Below are 20,227 nucleotides of genomic sequence, written 5' to 3' on the forward strand. Positions count from 1 at the left end.
AAGTATCACATTAAAATGTGACACTTAGCATGTTACAAGTTGAAATGTATCATGATATAATGCAAAATTGATCACGTTCAACAGTTATAACTTGATATTGAGTAATTTGTGTGTGTATACAGTTACTACACATCATTCAAGTCTTGCAAAGTGGACAAATCTGCTAAGACTGAACTTAAATTTTGTTTGGTGTGTCCTGTGTTTGACTAAAAAGTGAATACAAATTTACAACCACAAGGAACTTATTCAGTTTTTATGTGTATATTTTACATTTGGGTTTTTAACTCTTTGTCTGCCATTGACGGCGCTAGACGTCCAATCCAACTGGGAGAGGTTGGCAGTGTCAGCCCTTCAAGTCAAAATGGATTAGACGACTAGTGCCGTTAATGGCATTGAAAAACTAGCACACAGTCAGTCTTCTCAGTTTAAATGAATTGGACGTCTGTCGTTGTCAATGAGTGAATAACAAATGCAACGGGGATTTAAGTCTCTGTCACTTTAAGAGAATTCACCTGGGGGAGACAGGTGTGTAAATGGCTACAAAACAGGACTGTAGGACTGTTAATAGCGGCGGGCTATTGGAGCTGGGCCCGTCCGATGTTTGGACTTAAATTGACGGTGGGGACACCGCATTCTCCTCGCCTCACGCCAACTCCACCGTCAGTGACGTGTGCGTCACGTGTTCGCCTCTTCCCTCTCTGCGTCCGCCGTATTTTCCTTCCCTCCTCTGGCTTGCTCCTGACACTGGAAGCACTCGAAATAAACAAGCCCAAAACGACGAGGGGGCCGCGGCGGCTAGGACTCGGGCTCCAAGCGTCTTGACAAACGGCCGATGGACCGAGCAGCTTCCACCTTTAAGTTACCATCAATGAGGCGTAGACCTCCCGGCAGCGTACCGCTTCCGCCGAGCTCCTATCATTGAAAACTTTTTTTCGTTTGTTTGTTTGGTTTGGTTTGCCACACCGACGTGCGTCGACAGCGTGAGGTGAGTGTCGCTTCCTTATCTTCCATATATGCACAGCCGGTTCACCCTTCGCCCAACTTCGCGTCCACCTTCGCCGGTCAGCTGCACCGTACGTCGCCTGCTTAAAATGGCGACAGCCGACGGGGGGTGGCGAGGGTTTTTTCTCGGGCCGGGGACTTATCATCCCTCCACCTCCCACTCCGGGTGCTAAGGTTCGAACACGAGTATTATTTTCGTGCCCACGAAGTTGGGACTCACTCCGCCTTGCCAAACTTGAGCGGAAGGAAGGTCGGCATCGTTAGGAGAAATGTCTGATGGAAACGAAGCTGCTCCGATTTCCATTTATTTCGCAAGTAGATTATTTTATTATTATTTGTGCACTCTGATAAGTGGTAACAACCTGAAAAGTTTGGGATCAGAATAGATTGTTTTTATGTAATACGTTTGTGTGCTATAAAATAAAGTGAGCACAACACTCGCGAAAAGTTCACTAATAGGCTTCGAACCTTTAAGTCTTTTCTTTTCTACAATGTTTTGTATTAAAACTTGTACCAACTTAAAAAAAAAAAAAAAAAAAAAAAACAGCTCTCCAAGTCACGTCGTAATGATAATCAAAATACAAGACATTTCATTCGTAAAAATTACTGCTGCATTACTGTAGCTGGAAACTGCCCGGATAACATGCATATCATATTATTCTTTAAATATTAATCATTGTTGTATTTTTAAATGCATTTATGTAATCTTTTAAATATTAATAAAATTATAAATTAAAAAACATGTATTAAAAAATAAATAAATAAATAAAAAACACAAATACGCTCTGATTATGGCCCCCTAAACACTCTAAAGTTGATATTTTTTAATTCCATAGTATTTAACTTATTGGCTGCCATTGATAGTGCTAGATGTACAATTTATTTAAGCTGGGAGGAATGGTTTCACGGCCATTGTCAGTGCTAGACATCGAGTCCATTTTGACTGAGGGCTCGCCCAGTCAAAATGGATTTGACATCTAGCATTGTCAATGGCAGCCAATGAGTTCAGTGAATGTCCTATAAAGGTTTAAATGATAAATATTTATATATTAATTGAATGACTCTTCTGTGTAACTTTTATCACACTTTGAGAATGATAATTCTGCTTGTTTTTGATCAACTTCACTGCCATTGACAGGGATATAGTTCCAATCCATTTGAAGTGGAGGGATGGCAGCAAATCAATGAATGTTTTATCTCCCAGTTCAAATGGATTGGGTGTCCACTAGTGACAAACTTCCTTAAATTTACAGGGAAAAAAAAGTTTAAAAGGGCCGACGAATACGATTTATCATGGTATTTGATGATCAGTGGCACTGAAAGAGTTAACAATCATCGTTAAATGGGTTTATTGAGAACTACATGCATAGTTGCCCTGTTTATGCAAACGGGCTTTAAACCTTCTGTGCTTTTTATTGTCATTATTTGCTTTTGATGAAATGTTTTATTTAAAGCAACACTAGGTAACTTTATAAGTTTTATGAAATATTTTCATAACATTTGTGATGATGTGTCGACTGAATACTAGTTGAATGACACCTCTTTTATATCTTTAGGGGGTCTGTATCGCTTTCACCGGCACTAATTATCTTTGAGGACGGTGGCAGGAACCTTGCCACATAAAAACAAACTACAAATGTGCTGACTGCTTGACGGCATACGTCGCTTCCCCCTTTCCCCATTCATTATAAAGACTGAAGTCTATGCTAACGCTTTCGCGCGAATTCTGCAATGATAGTAGAGCAACAGAGACAAAAAGTTTTGTGTGAGGAGGGGAGGTAAAGAAAGGGCAGCTACCAGGATATACAGAATAAACATTGGCCCAGCTTTCTCTCGCTGGCATGAGCCCCATTCTCCCCAAAAAACCAAACTCATCTGCGCTGACGGGTGGGGGGGTTAGCCACACTAAGCTACACAGTTGCTAACCGTCATATGCTATTGTTTAGCCACAACTGTATTAATTTCCTTATTACTTTTCATCATTCACACAGCCGCTGGAAACAGAAATGTTGTTTAATCCATCTGCAGGCGCCCATCATGATTTTCCGGCACATGCGAGTTTGCGCTGGTCCTCATGGGAAACACAGCGCTGACCCTCATGGGAAACGCAGTCCTCCTTAATACGGAACACTACCGCTTTTGTCCACCCACTAAAATTGACTAAAACTGAAAAGTTACCAAGTGTTGCTTTAACCCTTTCACTGCGGCTTCTTCCCCCCCAAAAAAAATAAATGATATAAATAATAATAATATAAAGAAAATCAAATTGCTACGATTTCTATACCCACTGCGATTTTTTTCTAACCTGTGGGACACGTCTCAACGGGAGTGATGAAAGGGTCAGAGGGACAAACAACACCTTTATCATGTACATCCTAGCGCAAAGAATCTTGATTAATAAATTTAGAACACAGTTTCATTATACTGATGTGTAATAGTGGAAAGAAAACTTAAATAACAGCCAGTATTTTCAAGAAGTGGCATTTTATCTATGTCAGTAATATTTTAGCCAATCAAATGTGATGATCCCAGATTCCCTCCTTTTCTCATGACTTAAGTAATACCCATTGTCCCATGCACCTGTGTTTGAGTCTGTCTGTAAGTAAGTAAGTAAGTGTTTGTATGTGGCTAGAAGTGATGTCATAGCAATGACTGGGCTCATAAACGGTGTCATTTTGTGTCTTTAAACATTAAAACATAGACACAAGAAATTTACGATTTGCATAATTAGAAACTTTGAGCAAGCATATTTCACATGAATGTCTTATTTACTAGGTGTGTTCCCTCCCATTTTTAATGTAGCTTGATTATGATGCCACCAGAGTCAACAATGAGTTAGCATGTTGTCCTGGTGATGAATCATGTCTTGTTTTCTTGAGTGTGTGACTCTGGGGGATTTAAGATTTCACCTACAGCGACAATTGAGCTCGCGACTCAATGTAGAGAAGGCATGTTGTATCACTGTCATGCCACTAAATTTATTAAAACTCAGCTTTACCCCAGACTTGCAGAGCTTGCAACTACGTACCTAACTCTCTCCAATACTGCTTTCCTGGGATTTAGTTTTTACCTGGCAGAGGATGAATAAATGACAGGTTTCAAAAAAACCTTTTGAATTCTTAGATTAGCCTTACACATTGGTTCATTTGATGTACTCAGTCTTCACTAAAAGCTCCTACGAGGAAGTCATTTCAGCACGCCGCCCGTTCAGTGACGTCACCCTCCCTCCCACTGTGCCATGACGACGGTCTATTCGCGTATCTCTGACAAGTTGACAAGCAGCTCGGCGTCAACCGTTAGTCGAACAGTCTTGACAAGAGCAAGCTGATTCACTCACACACCCGACGTGAGCAGGTTCGGGTCAGCACCGTCAACCTGTGCTCTTCTTGGCTGGTTGGCAGCTTGTGATGTCAGCCATTTTAGGTCGAACAGCACAGAGCACGATGCGACGCCATTTTTTACTTCTCTCCTCTCCCTCTCCCTCTCTCACTCTCTATTCAGCAGCCCAGTTCTGCATGCCCCAGCAGAGGCCACAGCAATGCAGCCCTTCTCAACCCACACAGCCATCTGCTCTATGACCTGAGAGTCGCACAGAGAGGATGGGCTGGCCCAGTAGGAAACTGACATGTAGTATTCTTACTGGTGCCGGAGTCGTGAGCCATAAAAGCCGATCTCTCAGAGTTGTGACCATCAGCACAGGCAGAAATGCGCAAAATCTTTAAATTGACACACAAAAAGAGGTTAAGCAGACTAGCCTTGAAACTTTAAAAATGGGTTTATTTTAGGGTTACGGCAGGACATACAGTAGGTCGCTGCAGGCCAAGCTCATGGGTAGATGTTTTATTCATCCCTTGATTGAAGAGGACGAGAAGTAACCAAGGCAGACGTCTGGAAGGGCACTCAGGCGTTTGCTCAACAGGAAGAATCAGCAGCATCTCTGGCCAGTAACTTTACTCAGTGACCACACCTAGCTGGGAAACACCATCATTGTCGGTAGGAGCTGTTAAAATAGAGGCAGTCCCCAGATGCTTGGAATGCCGCTACAAACTTACCACAGTGAGTGTGCGTGTGTAAGGTACACACACTTTTTGTTTTCATGAACTGTCTATGGATAGTGTTTGGGGTAGAAGGGTAGGAAGGAGGTGGTTTCCATGGGGATACTAACACACCAGTGGCGCTGCCGTCCTGTCTCCCTCGCCCAAACATGCTACGAGAAGGAGGAGCAGCACTGAACAGAGGGAGGGCTAGAGGGGAAGTGCAGGCAAGGGGGTGTAGCTGCGTGACATAAAAAGCAAGGAAGCTTGAAATGAGATAAACAAGCAACTGGCATCCATACATGTCTTCAAGATGGCATTGTAATCAGTAATAGTAAATTGTGACCAATACTTTTGTTACCAAGCTATCAAGCCTAATTTCTAAGGAATCCATTCAGATTTGCTACTATTGACCTATACTTTGTGGATTCACTGGAGGCCTTCAATGAAGTCAGGCCGATGGATGGAAGGTCATGTTGAGCATGGCCAGCGAACAGGCTCTGTGGAAAATTACCTTATGAACCAGGAAGACAACATTTACTTCTGTGTCAATGGAAGATGTGCGAAGAAAAACGAGCCGCCTAGAGACCGCCGTAAACAAGCTTCACACACACTCGCAGGCAGCTACCCCCGCGCGCATGCGTACGTAAGCACATATGTGCCCTCACTCGGCCTGCCCCGCCTCCCATCGACTTACACAGGAAACCCACACATGCAAATGCTAACATGTAGACACAAACTTTGCATCCCCACCACACGTGACACCCAGTTTGACGCCATTGTGTTCATACACTTGGAATCAACGAGACAGTGTCTTGTTCACAGCATAGTAATGCGATTTCTTTGCATCCTCATTGGGATGAGACCTGTAGACCTTGATTGGCCCAAACTTTGCTCTACTACAAATGTGGGTCAATTTTGTATGTCCATACTGAGGACTGAATTTTACACCATCTATGACGTTCCTTTTTTTCCTTCCCAACGTACAGTATTTGCCATTGAAAGCTATTGGTGGCAGCCCTCCCAGTTCCAGTGGATTGGACATCTAGTACAGTAGTTACAAACTCATTTAAATTCACATCAGAAAGAGGAAAAGAGCCACATGATTGCACATCTGTCATCGTCACCGGAACTTAAAGAGTTAAATGGATGTATAGAGCCTACATTTGGCTTCTGTTCATTGACTGAGGAGCTTCTTTGCTTGGAACATTCCAGTCTAAGCCAGCACTGCGAGGAAGGGGGGGGTGGCGGGGCTGAGGTGGCGAAGTGGGGTGGAGCGCTACGTGATTGTAGTTTGGAGCGAAAAAGGGGCGTCGAAGAGCGGGGGTGGGTAGGGTGTGGCGTTGGAGGGGGTATGGGGTCGGGAAAATTCCTCTCCAAGACACCTCCATGCTTCCTCCACCCCGAAAGCAGCTCCCCATCCCCCAACAGTGTCTCCCGCTCGTCTCACCCGACACGGCCACAGAATGGATGACCGACTGTCCACCCAAGAGCTTTTGTGCCGGTCACGTGACCAGTCTGCCTTGGCAGCATGGTGCCCCCTGGTGCAGAATTGAATGGCAGTGGAGTAGGAGGGGCAAAACAGCCCAAGCCAAGTGTAGCGGCTCTCCCTAGGGGTGCACCAGGGAACAAGGGGCATCATGTTCTTTCGACAGTAACCAATCGCAGTTGCCTGTTAACCCCTTAAATTCCAAATTATGCTGTGGCAAACGGCTCAAATCATGAGGGAAGAAAATATGAAGCTCTGATTAAGTGGAAGCCAATTCAATTTCTCTCTTAAAGAGATGTGAAGTAACATTTTAGCATGCGAGAAACTGATGATGGCGTATTCGGTGTGTGAAATAGTAAGCATCCCCGTGGATTGACCATTACGTGTCGTCTGAAACTAACGTACCGTGATCTTTTTTTTTTTTTTTTTGCAATAAACTTTGCGTTTGTTTACTTTGCGGGCACGAGTAAGAAGAAGGAAGGGCCTTGACAGTGTTTGGAGAAGGGCAGGTTTCTGTTATAGCCAACATTTTGATTCGGCATGTCTAGCAGCAATTGTGCCTTGCATAATAAAGGGCGGGACTTTCAGATGCATTTCAATTTACCAGTTAAACTGGTGAGCTAGTGAGCGTCTGTTAGGTTTGGCCACTGCACATGAGGTGTCACATCAAGGGCCGAGACCCATCTTAATCTCTTCCTCCTCATCAGAGGTGGGTAGTAACGAGTTCCATTTACTCAGTAATTTTTTTGTAAATTATGCTCGTCAAAATAAAAGTAGTTTTAACGCAGCATAGTTTTTACTTCGAATTTAGTGGAATACACATGTCTTGCACTACCATGATTGAAATACATTCCACCTGCTACTCGTAGTTTTATTGATTGTGCACGCACTAATAAATACCAATCATTTTTGGGTTCGTCAGAGAAACATTAATCACATAGCTATTTCACCAATCCATTGAAAAACCTGTTGACAGTTGGCTGCTTTTGACTTCTTAAACTGCGCCAGGTAGTCACATGATCGCAGCATGACTCTGTACAGAAGCTTTTTGAAGTGACTCATTGACGTCAAGTATAGCAGGAATTTAAATTCAACTTACAGATAGTCTCTAGCTCACCCTTGACCAGAATGAGGATAAGTGCTGTAGAAAGTAGATGAATGAACTACAAAAAAAGAACAGCTACACCATGTGCTGTCATATGTGCCTGCCTTAAAATTTCAGTTTATAGGAATGCATCTGAAATATAAGACACATAAAAGAAGCTAAAATTGCAATATATGATATACTGTATGTCTCTCGCAGTGTATCATATTATTGCATACCCTTTATATGATTACGGTAAATTACTTTGAGGTACTCAGAGAATCTTGTTAACTTATTTCTATTATTTCACTTGGCATTACTTTTATGGGATACATGGTAGACATTGTTTTCTTTACTTGAAGCACTGCTTTGAACTTTACTGCATTCCTTAAATTGGCTGTACAGGACATTGGTGGTTTGGATTCACCATGTTAATTCATTTAATTGTGTGGTCAATATAAACAATGAATTTTGTAAATAAACTAAATGGAATGTATTTGTAAGCAAAAATATTGGGATATTTTGTGCTATGTAATTCTGTCTATCGCACAGCACAAAAAGATACGGACTCGCAATTAAACAGCAGCTGAATGAAAAATGCAGGCGGTTGGACCCATTGTTGCTGTCATTAGTGAGAAAAGGAGTTAGCAATGTAGTGCTCAATAAGAATGTAAGTTGGCAAAACTCACAATTTAGATGCAATCAAATTAAATCTAATTATACATGTACTCATCTCTGCCTGTCGATCCTGTTTTGATGACTTGCATCAATAATTTTTAAAAGTTGATATTGTGTAAGTCAATTAATTGTGGCAAGATAGCCATTAGTTATGTTATTTTTATTAAATGTCGTACTGTGGTGACTAGGGATGTCCCGATCCAGGTTTTTGCACTTCCGATCCGATACCGATACTGGCCAGTACCGATACCGGCCTATCTGAGCCTCCTTACTTAGTTTGCAGACTCATGTTGAAAAAGGTTTTAGTACTCTTGATAACAACTAGCCAGCTGAATTAGGTGAGTTTGAATAACACACAACGGTTGGTAACAAGAAACTGACCTGTTTATTCAGTGACAAACACAAAACATTATAAATTACAAACAGAAATGACATAGTCAGTCAGTAAAACGTGCAAATAATATTGTAAACTGTCTTAAAAAAGCAAAACACACAAACAACCTCAGTGGAAAATCCCCCAAACCCCCCAAGCTATTAGATGCTTTAAATGTTTCGTGCATTAGTTACAAAAATTGTATAAAAAGCCTCTCAGGTTTAAATAAACGACTATTTCAGTATCAAGTTAACATTTTAAAACAGTAAATAAAATACTCAAGTCCCCATTCTTTATCAGCAGCTTTAAACTACATTCAATTCATTTAATTATGCGAATCAACTGTTAAAGTTGTTAAAATTGCTCCCGTTATTCCATAATTTCCCTTCTGTCTACTTTCGACATGTGAAAGTTTTGAAACTGTTTTGAAGATAGATTCAAGTCATGATTTTGCCGATTTAGGAGTATTTTAGATAAAAAGTTAATTAGGTTCGCTTGGAAGGTTCACAACAGCCTACTATGGAAGTCTCCTGCTTTGAGATGGCGGCTGTTTACTAATGCAACTAGTTTTCATTACTTCAATGTTGCCAACGCCGTCGAGTCTGTCATTTTGTATCTAGTTCTATATACATATGATATCTATTATCTACAGTAAAACGATGTTGATGTAGTTTGTAGCGGCTGTCAGCAGCAGTCAGGTATTCTTGTGTTTTTTATCCAGCGGCATGAGTTGAGCTAAAGCCGTGAGTTGAGCATCGGCATTACCCGGGTCTATGACAAGCATGATGTTTACTCTCGGGACGCAATGCGGTCCGTTTCTCATTGCGTCCCGAAGACGGCGATGTGTATTAGTTCCGCTTTACTTGACATATTTCAACAATCAGAATTTGGATGTTTGTGAATCGTTCTCGAATCTTCCACAGCCGAATCGCTCAAGGATGTAATGACGGCTGGGCATGTTGTACCGTGGTTCTAAGTGTTGGATGGTGCGTCTTTACTCACGAGAGATAATGGCTCGTCATCCCGAATGAATTCTTCGGCAATGACTTTTTGACTATTCCCTGGGCTTTGGGACTGTCGAGTGCCAGTTTGTCACGCATAGCAAAAGTTTCTGCCAGTGTTAGTTGCGTAGAACCTTTCTTTTTGCCTTCGGTTTTCGTAACATATTTCTTATATTGTTTGTGGTGGTATTTCGCTAAATTCTTGATTAGTTTGGTTGTATTAAAACTTCTTACTGCTTTACCACCACGCTTGACTTTATTGTGGCATATGTTGCACTCTTCCTCTTTGTCTTTGTCGTCCTTTAAGGTGAAATGATCCCACACAGCTGACATTTTTACCGATAAAGTCTCTCGGTAAATTGGGAGACGGTAATGTAATTACCTGTTAGATAAATCTCAAGTAACAGTCCGTTTACATTTGCCAAATTTCTGGCTACTCTGCTCTCCGCCTGGGGGAGGGATTGATGGGAGGTGGGATGGTGATGCTCCTCCCCAGGAAACCTTGCCATTTTGTGTGGCTAAATAAGCTCATTGGTATCAACAAACCTAAGCCCTGTTTGAAAGATATTTAAAACTACTGTTGAATATTTGAGGGTTTTTTTTTTTTTGTCAAGGTGTGTAAGGGCAGGGGCACGTTTCGTTTGAAAGCTCTCCCTGTGGGGATGGAGAGTTTCTTGATGGAGGAGAAAAGAGATGGAGAAGAATGGGGGAGGGGAATTGAAGGGGTCCGACAGGAACACTCCTTAAAAAAAAAGTGGGGTGACCGACTGAACAAGTTCGTGATGTTTATATGTCATTGTAACAATAAATGTTTCATTGTCTTCACATTTCATTTCCAGGCCGCCATGAGAGCTCCAATTGGACCTATGGACATACTGTGCGCGCTCCCTCCCTCTACGCCCGGCCTATAGGTTACCAGTCACTACCTATCCTCCCAATCGCACCACACCCGCAATTATTTAAGCACCGTGTAGCCACACCATGGCCAGCAAGAGGAAGTCCACGACACCTTGTATGATCCCTAGTAAAATTATACGAAACTTGGAGGACTCTGAAGCGGACATGCCGGTGCTTCAGAGGCAAACTACCGTTTCAGGAGATGCGCGCTGCCTGCCGAACCTTGCAGACGCTCCCAAACTAGAGGTAGCGGACTTCCCCGTAGATGATGCCAGTACCTACATATGCAAGCCTTGCAACTTCGAAACCTTCGACCTTAACTTGTTCTTGGACCACGTGTACGCCAGGCACCCAGAATTCCGTTCAGACCCGTGCTTCCTCTGTGTGAACTGCGGGTTTTCGGCACTCAAATTTGAGGGCCTGGCACTGCATAATGCCAGGATTCACCCAAGCACCTTTAACTGCCCTCTTCAGTTGAGAAGGAGGGACAGGAGGGCGGTAGTAGAGCAGACTATAGTAAGTGGGACTGAGGAGGGCAAAGATAATGAGATTTCCATCACCAAAACTCCAATCATGAAGATGCTGAAGGGTAAATCGGAGCCTAAACGGATTGTGGTGTCCCAGCCTTCCTCAGATGGGCACTCCATGTTTAGTTCCAAAGAGATTGAAAAAAATGAGACTGTGTCAGTCACACATGTGCCCACAATTGTCCACAATGGAACAAGCAATGTCACGCTACCATCAGCAATTCAGATCGTCAATGGGTCTGGAGCGTTACCGGTGATCAAGACCACCGTCGCACAGGTAGGCTTGCTAAGTCCTTGTTTAGTTTTACAGACTTACTCATTTAAAAAAATAAATCCAACACGTTAAATGGTGATCTCTGTTCAGAGCAAAAGCCTGCATCAGTCCTCTCCTACCACAACTTCCTCAGATGCCTCATCTACCAAGAATCTCCCAAAGGTAATTATTGTTTTGATCAAAGTATGTTATACAGTGGGGCAAATAAGTATTTAGTCAACCACTCATTGTGCAAGTTCTCTCACTTGAAAATATTTGAGAGGCCTGTAAATGGTGTTATACTTATATAGCGCTTTTCCACCTTTCAAGGCGGTCAAAGCGCGTTACACTATCTCTCCATGCACCTACTGGTGACACAGCAACGTGGGGTTCAGCATCTCGCTCAAGGACACTTAGGCGAGTTCATCAGGGCGGAGAATCGAACCCACAACCTCTGGCTTGGGGGACTACTACTCTACCACTGAGCCATGCCACCCCACTCTGTAATGATCAACATTGGTAAACCTCAACCATGAGAGACAGGATGTGGAAAAGAAAAACAACAGAAATTAACATTTTTAAAGAATTTGTGGAAAAAAAGTATTTGGTCAATACCAAAAGTTCATCTCAATACTTTGATATGTACCCTTTGTTGGCAATAACTGAGGCCAAACGTTTTCTGGAAATCTTCACAAGCTTTTCACACACTGTTGCCGGTATTTTGGCCCATTCCTCCATGCAGATCTCCTCTAGAGCAGTGATGCTTTGGGGCTATTGTTGGGCAACACGGACTTTCAACTCCCTCCTCAGATTTTCTATGGGGTTGAGATCTGGACACTGGCTAGGCCACTCCAGGACCTTGAAATTCTTATTACAAAGCCACTCCTTTGTTGCCCTGGTTGTGTGTTTGGGATCATCGTCATACTGAAAGATCCAGCCACGTCTCATCTTCAATGCCCTTGCTGATGAAAGGAGATTTTCACTCAAAATCCCCATTCCCCCATTCATTCTTTCCTTTACACAGATCAGTCGTCCTGGTCCCTTTGCAGAAAAACAGCCCCAAAGCATGATGTTGCCACCCCCATGTTTCACAGTGGGTATGGTGTTCTTCGGATGCAGTTCAGTATTCTTTCTCCTCCAAACACGAGAACCTGTGTTTCTACCAAAAAGTTCCATTTTGGTTTCATCCGACCATAACACATTCTCCCAGTCCTCTTCTGGATCATCCAAATGCTCTCTAGTAAACCGCAGACGGGCCTGGACGTGTACTTTCTTCAGCAGGGGGACACATCTGGCAGTGCAGGATTTGAGTCCCTGGCGGCGCATTGTGTTACTAATCGTAGCCTTTGTTATTGTTGTCCCAGCTCTCGATAGGTCATTCATCAGGTCCCCCCGTGTGGTTCTGGGATTTTTGCTCACTGTTCTTGTTATCATTTTGACGCCACGGGGTGAGATCTTGCATGGATCCCCAGATCGAGGGAGATTATCAGTGGTCTTGTATGTCTTCCATTTTCCAATAATTGCTCCCACAGTTGGTTTCTTTACACCAAGCGTTTTACCTATTGCAGATTCAGTCTTCCCAGCCTGGTGCAGGTCTACAATTTTGTCTCTGGTGTCCTTCAACAGCAGAGTGTGACTGACTGAGGTTGTGGACAGGTGTCTTATACAGATTATGAGTTAAAACAGGTGCCATTAATACAGGTAATGAGTGGAGCCTCGTTAGACCTCGTTAGAAGTTGGACCTCTTTGACAGCCAGAAATCTTGCTTGTTTGTAGGTGACACAATCCTTCTTTTCCACTCTAATTTGGAAATAAATTCCTTTAAAAATCAAACAATGTGATTTTCTGGTTTTTTTCCACATTCTGTTTCTCATGGGTGAGGTTTACCCATGTTGACAATTACAGGCCTCTCTAATCTTTTCAAGTAGAAGAACTTGCACAATTGGTGGTTAACTAAATACTTATTTGCCCCACTGTACATGGAGAATATTTGCATCTTTTTTTGTTTTTCATCCAAAAATTATTGATAATTTTTGTTGCTCTTGAATACCGTAATTTTCGGACTATAAAGCACACCTGACTATAAGCCGCCACCCACCAAATTTGACATGAAAACAGCATTTGTTCATAGATAAGCCGCACTGGACTATAAACCGCAGCTGTCCTCACTGTATTATTGGATGTTTACACCAAAAGATATTAACCGGTAACACTTTATTTGACAACGCCATCATAAGACTGTCAGAAGACCAAATGAACCACCATGAAATTTTGAACCAATTGGCTGCAAAGCTTCATTGCTTCAAGAAACTTAGTTTGGCCATCACTGCTCCCTTGGGGGAGACAGTCACCCTCTGCTCCCACCTGCTGTCAACACTGTTGTCGTCCAACATGCCTCCTAGCATGCATTGCAGCGCAAAAGAGGTAAATAACAATCAAAATGCATGTTCTGTGCTAATTATTTTAGTTACTGTTCCAATTGTTTCATTTATTGCTAGTTATGGTGTTTGGTAACACTATATTTGACAGTGGCGCCATAAGACTGTCATAAGACCACCATAATTATGACATGACACTGCCATGAGCATTCATGAATGATTATGATAGATGTCATTTTGTGTCATTTGGCAAATTATCTCACTTTTGAAAGGATGTAAAAGATCCAAGCGGGACATAAATGAAGTTAGTCACATAATTTGCTGGATGACACTTAACCACATCTGTCATAAGCACATATTAAAGCCCATGATACTGTCATGTCATAATTATGACAGTCTTATGGCAGTCATATGACACCACTGTCAAATAAAGTATTAGCTATTAACCCAAATAAATCAACAAAGTCGCAGGATTCAAAAGGAGGGGAAAAGTAGCGGCTTCTAGTCTGAAAATTACGCTATTGGACAGTAGTTGTCTATTAAATTACACGCACTCGATACAGTCGTCAATATCTAAACAAATTTTCCTACTTTCATTTATTTTCCTAACGACAGGATTCCTGAGCACTTCTCTTGCAGGCTGTTCTTGTGTTTGCGTTTGTGTGCTACTTAATTGCCGGCCGTTGCAGTAAAACAATCACCTATACAGTATGTGCTACGTGGGAATTAAAATCAGTAGCCAGCTGCTGAAAGACCCGCCTTAGGAGCCGTTATATTTGCAACCAATGCAGGAAGGTCGATGCCTGGCAGCGTTGCCCTCGCCATGCTCAAAACGTTGACTTATTATGTAACCATCATCAATTTATTTGTTTGTCTTCCTTTTCTTTTAATGCATCTTTGTGAGTTAGTTGAAAGTTTGCTTTTGGCTCAAGTTACATTAGATGAAAATTTCTTAATTGGACAAAAAGGCCGAATCACCTATTATCTGTACTGTATTTTCATTTGTGCACAAGATCACGATTTAGAAAAATTAGTCGTTAATCCTTTTTTCATTGTGTTTATTGGAAAGAGTTTTAAGTTTTTTTTTTTGTGTGTGTGTTTTTAAAAAAACAAATCATCTGTTAATCTTGCCACCTGTTGTTATCCAGGTGATGATTCCTTTGAGCAGCATCCCTACCTACAACGCCGCTATGGACTCCTCCTCCTTTTTGAAGACCTCCTTCAGCAAATTCCCTTACCCCACGAAAGCGGAGCTCTGCTACCTGACTGTGGTCACCAAGTTCCCTGAAGAGCAAATCAAGATCTGGTTCACAGCGCAGAGACTAAAACAGGGCATCAGTTGGTCTCCTGAGGAGATCGAAGAGGCCAGGAGGAAGATGTTCAATACCATAATCCAAACTGCAGCCACTGGGTCACACAACCAGTCACTGAGTCCCGCTCCGCAAACAATCACAGTCCTAGGGACCACCGGGATTCCTCAAATCCTGCAGGGCTCGCTTGTGAGCCAAGCAAGCGTCATTGTGGCGCAGCCTGTCGTCGCCAACGGTATTCAGGTCAACGGTGCCCCTGTGACGCTGGCCGTGACACCCAAGCCGCAGGCGGCGGCCCGGCCTGTGATGCAGGCCCGGCCTGCTGCGGCGCCCGCGGCCGACAAGGGCGCAGGCATCATGGTGGGGGCCGCGGTCAACAGCAGCACAGGAAGCAACGTCATTGGCAGCAGTAAAAATAATAGAAGCGGAGGAGGCGCTACGAGCAACGTTATTAGTGAAGAGAGTCAAGCCAGTGTCATTAACCTCACTCTGGGGAGCAATCATCGCGGAAACCCAAAGGTGAAAAGTCACAGCAGGAGCAAAAACGATGTCAGCAAGAGTACAAACCCCCTCAAAGCCGTCACGGACAGCAAGCCTTCAAAAGGCTGTGCTGCAATCGATGATGACGGACAGAAGGGTAAAGACACGAGTAGTAGCGACAACAAAAACGAAACTTCCAGCGCGGGTGACGCGGACGTGAGCATAAGCAACACCTTAAAAATTGATGAGGCCATATCACCTTCTTCCAAATCCACATCGCCGTCTCCTGCGGTGGGTTCCTCCCGTGGCATCAACACGTTCCTGGACCCCAGCTTTTGCAAAAGCAAAAAATCTCAGGAGCAACTGGGCACCCTCAAGGACAGTTTTCTGAGCAACCCATACCCCGACCAAGAGGAGGTGGCACGCCTTATTTCTCTGACGGGCCTTACGGTGCGCGAAGTCCGCAAGTGGTTTAGCGATCGACGCTACCACCTTCGTAACCTCAAGGGCCCGCGCTCCGGCTCGGGTGTACTAAACAAGTCGACTGCGGGCAGCGGCGAAGGTGGCGGAGAGGCAGGCAGCCCCGAACCCGTCGACCTGTCAGAAACTGGCGGCGGCAACTCCGCCGCAGAAACGCCCCAGCACAATTCTGCTCCTCTCAGTCCGACGTTGACGCACACTCCTACGTCGCCTAGCACGCCATCACGCAGACTGCCCAGATCACCTTCTCCTGATTTCACACTCGTCCGCTACAAGGAGAGAGAACCCCACCAGGTGAGCACAAGACTACAAAGCGACAATTTTACACCTTGTTATTAAGTGTCTGATTTAGTTTTGTTTTTGGAATTTAGATCAGAGCGCTAGAGGCCAGTTTCACACAGGACCCTGAGCCATCAGGAGAAGAAGTGGACAGACTGCGAAGTGAGACCAAAATGACCAGAAGGGAGATACATAACTGGTTCACCGAGAGGAAGAAGAAAGCAGCAGCAGCTGAAAAAAGGAAAGAAGAAGAAGCGGCGCGGACATCGGGCGGGGGCACGGAAGCTAACGGAGCGGAGGGCCTCAATGACGACGCTTCCGGAGAACCCAAAGTCAACCCCATCAAGATCAATCTGAAGATGCTGAAGGTCACCGAAGCCAATGGCAAAGTAGAGGATGAGGACGCCGGAAGTGCTCAATCTACTACGAACCCCGTGGCCAAACCCGCCGCGCTGCGAGGTAAGAAAACTGCAGAGCAACTGCACCTGCTCAAGCAAGTCTACGCGCGGACGCAGTGGCCCAGCGCTGCCCAGTACGACGAGCTCATCTCGGGCACGGGGCTGCCTCGGCCCGACGTGGTGCGCTGGTTTGGCGATTGTCGCTACATGCAGAAGAACAGCCAACTGAAGTGGTTGGAGGCCTACCAGAACACGGCTCTGGAGGAAGAGCTTGACCAGAAGAACGTGCACTTCCTCCAGGCCCACTTCGATAGCCATGGCAGTCAGGAAGAGTCACAGGTACTGATGACAAACAAGTAAATGATGGGGTCAAAGTTCATTCACTGTAGACGCTGTAAACCAGTGGTCTCCAACTCGGTCCTCAAAGGCCCACTGTGGGTCGTGGTTTTTGTTTCTGCCGACCCACAACAGATAGTTGAACCAATGAAGTTTGCAGTCAGGTGATGCTTGTTTTAGCACAATCAACTGATTGCAATTGTAAAACACCAGATTGGTGGAAAAGTGTCATTTGTCTGGTTGGAATGAAATCCTGCCCCCACAGCGGGCCTTTGAGAACTGGGTTGGAGACTACTACTATAAACCATACCCAGTTAAAAGAGATGCACAGAATTTCCAGCTGACATTTTTCCATTAGGAAAAAAAAAAGTTTTGTGCACATCTTATTCTTGAGACAAGCCGCACTGATCCCTGGCCTTTCTTGCTGCAGTTACAGGAACTTGCAAAAATGACCGGTTTGACAACAGATCTTGTGAGACATTGGTTCGCCAGCAGGCCAGTCACGGCTCCACCCGAGCAAGCGCCTGTCCCGAAACCTGCAACCGAGCCGCTGTTGGCGGGCTCCTCCCCTCTGGAGCCACACCCGAGAAAAGGGAGCGATGAGAAAATAGAGCAGTCGCTGTGTGGCCAAGCAGGGGAGGGGAACTCTCACAGGGTTCTCATTCCATCTAAAGGTAGTTTGTGAAAGCTGAAATATATGACATGTAGTTGCGCTCTAATGCTATTTTTTTTTTACCATTCGAATCACTACAGGAGAAGATTGTGGTGGTGAATTTACAGACATGTCAGACTCACTAGATGGGAATGGGCCTTGAAACCTTACCTCCCCGGTCCACGATGGGTGTGTGGGACTTCAGCTGCTATGTGAGATGGACACAAATCTCTGGCCCCGATTACCAACCTTTTTTTTCCCCCTCCATGCCCCTTTCAATATCTTGCTGTGCACAGCGTTCCTTCTAGGCCGTTCAAGTAGTAGTGGGACAGTGACAAAGTGTGGTGGAGGATCTACAGATATTAAGGAGACTTGGCCAAGTGCTCACACTGTTCATTGAGTGAGTTTTCTTTGCTAAAGGCATTTCCGGAAGCCTTAAAAAGACATTGCCATGTCGCACTCCTTCTGGACTTTGGCAGCTGACATGAAATGTGCAAGTTCATAAGAGTCTTATGACAAACTAAGCACTGATCTTTTTCTGACTTTGTATATATTGTATGAAATTATAAAGGCTCAGATACCTTTTTCCTAAGAATACAAAAATACTGACAAGTGGAAAGTTTTGTTTATATGGTTAGATCAAGTACTTTGTCCTTGACATCTTAGTTTTTAATGGAACTTTTACATACATTTATCTGTAAAGACATAAAAACAGAGCTTTTCCAAAGTTCCCTACTTAGGTTTAATGTATCATTTTTACAGGTAGTTATTTGCAGAATAAAGAAATGCCATGAAAGGTTTTCTCCGTGGGTTAATATTTGGATTTCACAAACACAAATGGTTTATAACAAAATGAACATGCATGCATGCATGCATCTCTATGCAGAGGAATTGAGACAGCATTGTATAAAGTAGTAGGTATTTTATTTCTCAGGGTTGAATATGTTTATGAAAGGCAAAATTAAAATGAATACTTTTCCTCTCTATAGTTTAGGCACATTACAGAAAGGCGAGACTATCAATGAAGAAACAAAAAGACACTTAAGGGCCCTGCACGGACATCCAAAGTTAAGTATTGTGGGAATGTCAGCCATTTGACTGCTTTCAACCCCAAACTGCATGAGTCAAAAAAAAAAAAAAAAAGTGTACAAAAACAAATTGAGCGCACAAGCAACATTTTCTCACTGCGCATCGTAGATACTGTCAGTCAAAACAGCTGAGTTGTATGTAGGTGAACGCTTGGGCACATTAGTAGTAATGCAGCATGGACAGCTATTGATGCAGGATGCGTGACGCTAAAAAAACCTTCACACGGGTGTCCCCGAACATCCTTGCACTTACCTCTATCACATTATACCTTATGGCTTCGGTGTGTCTCAGTGGCCAAACACTGAGCAACAATACTGACTACATCATAACAGTGAAAACAAACAGGCAAAGTTTGTATACAAGCTCTACGCACACCCATTGAAGGCACCTTGACATTCATCCGAAAAAGCAGAGGCATCCCCGCCTGCAAAGCCAAAGGAGTGAATGAAGATGGTTACGGTAATTCCATTTAAATGAAAGCATGGCGGCAGTGAAACGTCAACTCTCGAAAACACGTGACGGCAGTGGTCTAACTTATTAAAATATGGCATATTTTCCCCCTTTTGCGGGCTGGCAAACCAAAAACAAGGAACTTTGACAACACGTTCGCAATAGTGCAGCACGATAAAAATAATCCTTGCCGACATGAATCAAATTACATCAATGTAATTGAGTTGACATGAGAGCGGCGTGACTGACCTTCAACAGTGCCAGACTGGCTTGTAACGCACAAACGAAATCATGTGCAATATCTGTTTGGAATGTAACAAAAAGAAAATGGCTACGTCTGCCGTCTCACCAGCTATGACTTTTTCCTGATGCCTTTCCACCCCCCAAAAAAGAAAAGTTACATAGGAGGTGCATAGTATCCTCCAAAGCGCAAAGAGAGGGACGTTAAAAACAGTCGCGAAGCCCTCGTGTTTTACACATATACAGAAAAAGGAAATGGAGACGTCACATTATGAATGCTTAAATAATTATAATAATTAACGACATGGGAGACGGGAGCTCTTTGAGAGCGTGTTGAGTGCCACTCGTCCTCGAGCTGTCAGCGGCAGGAATAAATACATTTGAGTTTATATGCGGAGATGAGTAAACAGGGAGCAGGAAACCGTTTGGAACTTTTGCTCTCTCGAACGTCTTTCCTCTTTGTGCAGCTAATCTTCCTCTCTGGCGTCACGGTCCCATCCCTCTCCGACGGCGAGTGGGCTGGGCTGACGGGCGGGGGTTGCGGGTCAGAGCTGTGTGAGCTGCCTGAAATGTAGGCCAAAGCGGTGGTGGGTGTTTCCATGGAAACAGTGTTCACAGCAGTCAGTGACATCATCAGTACGGGCAGAGGCGTGCGGATGAGGAGGGGGGTGCAAGTGGGGAGTTTGGGACTTAGACGCGGTTCTCTCCGCCCACTCTGGTCCGCCGCATCATCCTGGAGAAGAGAAAGTAAGACCAGAATCAGGTCTGGAAACTTGGGATCAGTGGTTACCCCACAA

The 20,227-nt window shown here is 44.0% G+C and overlaps 2 protein-coding genes across 2 annotated transcripts in view; one reads left to right on the forward strand and one right to left on the reverse strand.

The window, feature by feature from the left end:
• Window positions 1–524: 524 nt before the first annotated feature.
• On the forward strand, window positions 525–18,437 carry zhx3b (zinc fingers and homeoboxes 3b). The gene is made up of 7 exons (XM_057821812.1): window positions 525–985; window positions 10,501–11,362; window positions 11,450–11,521; window positions 14,865–16,280; window positions 16,358–17,002; window positions 17,430–17,673; window positions 17,753–18,437. The coding sequence occupies exons 2-7, from the start codon at window positions 10,643–10,645 to the stop codon at window positions 17,812–17,814; spliced, it is 3,159 nt and encodes a 1,052-aa protein (XP_057677795.1). The 5' UTR covers window positions 525–985; window positions 10,501–10,642; the 3' UTR covers window positions 17,815–18,437.
• plcg1 (phospholipase C, gamma 1) overlaps window positions 18,373–20,227 on the reverse strand; it is a 47,121-nt gene continuing 45,266 nt past the window's right edge. The window contains exon 33 of the mRNA XM_057821799.1: window positions 18,373–20,163. Within this exon, the coding sequence (XP_057677782.1) occupies window positions 20,121–20,163 (43 nt within the window). The 3' untranslated portion in view covers window positions 18,373–20,120. The remainder of the gene's footprint in view (window positions 20,164–20,227) is intronic.

Source organism: Corythoichthys intestinalis, chromosome 2, assembly GCF_030265065.1.
Source record: "Corythoichthys intestinalis isolate RoL2023-P3 chromosome 2, ASM3026506v1, whole genome shotgun sequence".
NCBI classification, from domain to species: domain Eukaryota; kingdom Metazoa; phylum Chordata; class Actinopteri; order Syngnathiformes; family Syngnathidae; genus Corythoichthys; species Corythoichthys intestinalis.

Excerpts from the sequence above, each read along its gene's own strand:
- zhx3b (XM_057821812.1), top strand. The coding sequence starts at position 10,643 with ATGGCCAGCAAGAGGAAGTCCACGACACCTTGTATGATCCCTAGTAAA. Across the intron at positions 11,363-11,449 it reads TCAAGACCACCGTCGCACAG|AGCAAAAGCCTGCATCAGTC; the intron begins GTAGGCTTGCTA and ends ATCTCTGTTCAG. Across the intron at positions 17,674-17,752 it reads GGTTCTCATTCCATCTAAAG|GAGAAGATTGTGGTGGTGAA; the intron begins GTAGTTTGTGAA and ends GAATCACTACAG.